Source organism: Belonocnema kinseyi, chromosome 8 (assembly GCF_010883055.1).
Source record: "Belonocnema kinseyi isolate 2016_QV_RU_SX_M_011 chromosome 8, B_treatae_v1, whole genome shotgun sequence".
Taxonomy (NCBI): Eukaryota; Metazoa; Arthropoda; class Insecta; order Hymenoptera; family Cynipidae; genus Belonocnema; species Belonocnema kinseyi.
This window is the reverse complement of record NC_046664.1, coordinates 103262689-103268462: the sequence shown is the minus strand read 5'-3', so window position 1 is coordinate 103268462 and position 5774 is coordinate 103262689. Positions and strand designations below refer to the sequence as shown.

The 5774-nt window shown below is 29.2% G+C and overlaps 1 protein-coding gene across 1 annotated transcript in view; it reads left to right on the top strand.

The window, feature by feature from the left end:
* Positions 1-2556: 2556 nt before the first annotated feature.
* The window catches only part of LOC117178951 (E3 ubiquitin-protein ligase RNF126), a 31659-nt gene continuing 28441 nt past the window's right edge, over positions 2557-5774 (top strand). The window contains exon 1 of the mRNA XM_033370530.1: positions 2557-2921. Within this exon, the coding sequence (XP_033226421.1) occupies positions 2858-2921 (64 nt within the window). The 5' untranslated portion in view covers positions 2557-2857. The remainder of the gene's footprint in view (positions 2922-5774) is intronic.

Genomic DNA, 5774 nt, shown 5'->3' with positions numbered 1-5774 from the left:
CGTACATTTTTCATTTCGAATTTTAGACTGCAGTTTTGAAGACTTAAAAAATTAAAAATTAGAAGCGTTTCAAATTTATAATTTTAGATAGCAATCGTTTTTCGTTTATCAACTGCGAATATAAATTATGATTCTTTTTTTTAATGGAAGATAAATTTGAAACATCTATTATTCCTAGAAAAAACTCGAGTAAGTTGAAAATATAAAAGGTTTAAGAAATTATCTAAAACGAATCTGGAATATTTTAAGGAGATATTTATATTGTGCAAGATTAAGAACAAGACTTTTCAGGATTTATAAAAGATTTTAAATTAAAATAATTTAACTTTTAATTTAAGAAGTGTTATCATTTGTAACAAAAATGTAATCGTTTAATTTTTAATACTTCCGACTTAGAATCGCTTAACACGATTTGCAGGTTATTTTTTATTACTTCGAATGGAGAAAATTGTAGCTGTAGAGTTCGAATTTTTAAATTTCATTGACCATGAAAAATGTTTGCGAAGAAACTGGAATTTTTTTCTGCGATTAAAACGGCTACCTTTTTTCAACCGAAAATAATTGTATACCTCAACCTAAATGCCGAAAATGACTCGCTGTCTTGCAATATGCATAGGAAACGGGATTTTTACAGTTTTAACTTAACATTGGACTTTTTCGCGTTTTATCAATGTCGAATCCAAGAATTTATTATTTTCGAAATAAACTATAACTTGTAAAGAAGATCGTTAAAATTTAAACCATAAGACAGCATTTTGAAAACATAAATTTTAACGTTAAAATTCAAGTTGTTGAATTAAAGACTTAAAAATAATTTTTTTAAAGTTATTGTTTAAAATTAAGCAACATATATTTATTGTTTCTTTTATGATAAACCTGAGAAATTTCTAATTGGAATTATATATTAACCTTGAAAAATTTGAAAATTGAATCCGAAATATTGAACGTTCTCCAGTGTTATATACAATGAATCTTTAATGTTTAAGTTTTTGTATTTGATGAGATAACATAAATAAGAACTTGTGGTTAAAAATTGTTTCATAATAAATTTTGTTTGAATAAATAAAGTAAGAAAATCTACAAGATCCAGGAGTCGAAATTAAAATTACAGCAAATTTTCAAAATTTGGAATTTGCTGTATAATACCGAATTATATGAAATTGTCCATTTTTTTGTACTTCTAGGGACGACTGTAAAATCCTGAAAAATAACATTACTGACACTGTGTAATTCCGGCATTACAAAATTAAAAAATTAAATTCCCGAATAAGGCAATTTCTAAAGCGTTTATAATATTACCGAATTAAAAAATGTCCGAATAATGAGAGTTCATAATTATAAAATATCATAACTGGAATATTCCTTAACTATACAATTGTAGAATTTAACAAAATTTATTTTTAATAAATCTGATTTATTTATTAAAAATACGATAAGAAAGTATTTTTATCAAAGAAATTTTCGTTCAATATTTAAAGTTTTAATAAATTATTGTTTGAATTTAAAATCAAAATAATTCTATAAAAATTGCATTAAAAAATTAATGTAATAACACGTGCGCCTCAAGGGAAAAAAAATTCTCCCATAATTTTCTTCGAGCCTAATAACATTTCCCAAGCAAATTTTGCAGGATTTAGATCAGTACTAATTTATCTCGAAGTTGTTTTTTAATTAACCATTCGACTATTGAGAATATTTTTTGCAATTAAAAAAAGATACTATGAGAACTTTCAACCAAAATTTTATATCTAGAAATATATCAATGTTTTCAATTGTGGTAATTTTGAATTTAAAGAATAATTTTTTTAAACTTTAAACATTACAAAAGCTTTTCGTTTGTATAAATATTTGATTATTTTAATTTAAAAATATATGTTTATTAGAGAAAAATTTGTTAAACACTAATTTATTTCAAGGACTTTTTTTATAATTTAAAAAAAAAGACTATGTACAAAAACCTGTCTCAAGTTTCAGAAATCCAAAAAAATGTGTATATTATTAAATGTACTCAAATTTCGGTTCAGTATATTAATGAAAATTAAACTTCAAAGCACAAAACATTATAATTTAAAAAATCATATTTGTCATTAGTAGAAACATGAAAATAATAAAGGAATAAATAAAGTCAATAAAAGAGTCATAATAAACGAATCATAATAATTTAGATTCTATTAAGTATAAACATGATTACCTTTTTCAGAGTATTACTCTGAAAATTCAGTTTATTTCTTACCATCATATTATATAATTTTCTCTGTTATTTATTTCAAATATGTAATTTTGGTGCATCTAGAAATTGCGCTATTTATTATTTATTCCGTAGTTCCGTGTTTATATGTAGCGATACATGTCAATCTTTCTAACCTCAAAACATCTCGTACCGCATCTACGTTTATAATATCTTTGTATCAACTCATCTCTGATAATATCTTTGGTGCAGCCCACAGGTTGTTGCATATTCCCATTACTAGTTTTCACAGTGTCTGATAGGTGTCGCTGCAGGTACTATTCTCGACACCGTAAGTTGACTAATCGATCACTTTTGGCAGTCGCTGTTGCCGTTCCCATTTCCATTCAAGGCAATCGTTCAAAAAGTGGAGCTACGTATATTTGGAAGCCGAAGTATGTGGGAGAGGGGAAGTGCTTGTTTTCTTTGTCAGGGTGGCCCGTGACCTGTGACATATCTTTAAGACACAGGAGGTGAATGGTGCTTGTCACCATACGCAAAAATGAGGACGATAATGCGTCGTTGACGAGACGTACGGTCACATATAGTCAAACGAAACAGAAGGAACTCTGCTGCTGTTGTTGGCTGTCAAAACGAGGGCTAGCATGAGCATGAGATAACGATTGCAGAATGAGGTACAGCAGCAGAAACCTTTTCGGTTATGCAGTCTTCACACTCACTCTGCAACTCAATGGTGAGTCCCTTCGAAATTACAATTCAAAATACCACCTACTTCAGTGTCCAGCGATTATCATTTACCTATTATTATTGCGTTCGATTTAACCTCAACAATCCCTAGTCCTGGTCTCTAGCTGACAGAAAGTAGGGCACGTCAGATTCCCAAAAAAACGAACTCCAAAGGTCATACAAGTAGATTCATGATCATTTGGATAGGTCCTCATCTGTGACTCTGTCAAGTTCTATGCTAAAATCTTATAAATGTCGACGAGAATCATTATTTTTCCAATCTCGTCATACAATGGCAGCCATTATAGTCACGATTTGTTTACATTTTCGATACAAGAATATTGCTCCAAGGAAGTAAATCTCTTCGGAAAGAAACAAAAGTACATATTTCTAATATAGCTTTAGTTTTCTTGGGGATAAAAAGAGTATAAATATCTTGGAAAATTTTTCCGCTGTAGCAACTAAACGTCTTCGTTAAAAACAAGTCTTGGTTATACTTGTATTTATTGTATATGAACGAACATTACTCCCATTAGAAAGGTAATAAAATTATTTATTTGAATACGTTAAATGTAAGCTGTTTATAATTAATAACGTTTCAAATATGATCGTTGCATGATTTGAAATCGTTGCATTTTTTAAAAATAAATTACGTACTCTTTACATTGGTAAACGAAAATGTGATTTAAATATGGAACTTAATTTTCTAACGTTCATGTGCAACGAAAAATTAAAAATGTCCAGTCTGCAGTAAAGCAGTTTGTTTTTAACTTTAAAATCACAAAAATCGAAAAAAAATCTAGTTTTCCAACTTTCTTACTTAAAATCTGAGACATTCATTTTGTAGAGTTTAATGGTAAATAATTGCATACATTTTTACATTATCAAATGTCCACGTTTTGAGAACCCTTGGATCCGAAAAACTGGTTTTTACGAATGTGTCTACTGTTCCTGTGCATGTCGATTTTTAGTTTTTAGCACGATAACTTTCGAAAGAATTGACGGTTTGAGTTGGCCTGTATAATCTTTTAATTTTTTATGTTGAGGGTCAAGTTCGTTAACGAACCATTTTGGATTAAAATTCAAAAAGTGAGAGCATCATTTAACCAATTTTGAGGCCACTTTTTATTAGAATTGAAAATTATATATACGGCTATTAATATTATTCAAGAAGACGAACAATTTATCATAATTACTTTTTTCGATAAAAAACAAATTACCAGAGTTATAGCATATACAAACTCCCCCCCCCCCACGAAAATTAAAATTTCAAGCCAAACAACGCGCGATATGAAAAAAACTCAAGGAAGAAAAATGTTGCATTTTGAACACCGTACTAGATTATCATAACAACTTTATGAATTTTTCTGGAAAATTGAACATTAAAATTTTGATTGCGCAAAAAATAATTAAAAATTGAAAAGTCCATTATGCGGTATAATTATGCAAGATATGACAAAAGATTAATAGACAAAAATTGCGCATCCAAAAAATATCTACAAATTTGTTATTCACTTTTCGATAAGACGCGTGGTTTTTGTTTAAACAACATGAAAAATAAAAAAAAAATACATTTTTGGACATATGACACAACCTACGAAAAAAACAATTAAACGAAATTATTTAATAATTAAATTTAAAGTTATTCGTAATTTTTATAGGGCACGTAATGTTGGCTTTAATCGTACAAAATAAAATTAAAAATGAAGAAATTAAATTTTTGGAAAAATGACGTAAGGTACGAAAAAAATTAATGGACAAAAGTTCTTCACCAGAAAAGGACCTACAAATTCCTTATTTATAATTTTCAGAAAGGACGATTAAATTTTCTCTCAATCGTGAAAAATAAGCTTAAAAATATAAAAATTAAAATGTTAGAAAAACGACAACAGTTAAAGAATGAGAAGACAAGTTGTTTAACTAAAGAAAGATCTAAAAATTTGTTATACGCTCTTATTATATACGTAGATTTTTAATAAGAAATTAACTCATTGGATAAACGATGCAAGCTACAATAACATTTTATTTAACAAAATTTTTCGCCAAAATTATGTCTCAAAAGTATTCAAAATGTGCCCACTTTTTGAATTTTTATCCAAAATGGCTGGCTAACGAACTTGACCTTTAGTTTAGGACACTAAACGAGTGTACCAAAGGCCAATCTAATAGATTAATTTTTTCAAAAGTTATCGTGTTCACAGATAGACAGACATACAGAAACATTCGTAAAAACCTGTTTTTCGGATTCAGGGGGTCTCAAAACGTGGACATCTGACAAAAGTGATACGAGGGTAGTTCAATAAGTCCTTAGAATGAAGTATAAAAACAATTTTTTTTGGGTAAATTTTTTTTTATTTTTCAACATAATCTCCTTGGAGCTCTATACACTTGGTCAATCGCTTTTCAAGTTTTTTTAATCCTTCAGAAAAGTGCGTTTTCGGAAGTTCCTCAAAATAAGCACTTACAGAGGCAATGACGTCTTCGTTGTCTGGAAATCTCTGTCCACCGAGCCATTTTTTGAAGTTTGGAAATAAGAAAAGGTCGCTGGGGGCTAAATCTGGTGAATATGGTGGGTGTTCGACCAATTCGAATTTTAGTTCTTCAATTTTAGCCATTGAAACGAAGCATGTGTGAACTCGGGCGTTGTCGTGATGAAAGAGAATTTTTTTCCTCGCCAAATGTGGTCGTTTTTTTTTTTAATTTCTTCTTTCAGCTGCTCTAATAAAGATGCATAATATTCACCAGTGATTGTTTTACTCTTTTCCAAGTAGTCAATACGTATAATTCCACGTGCATCCCAAAAAACTGTAGCCATAACCTTACCAGCTGACTTTACGGTCTTTGCCTTCTTTGGAGCTGG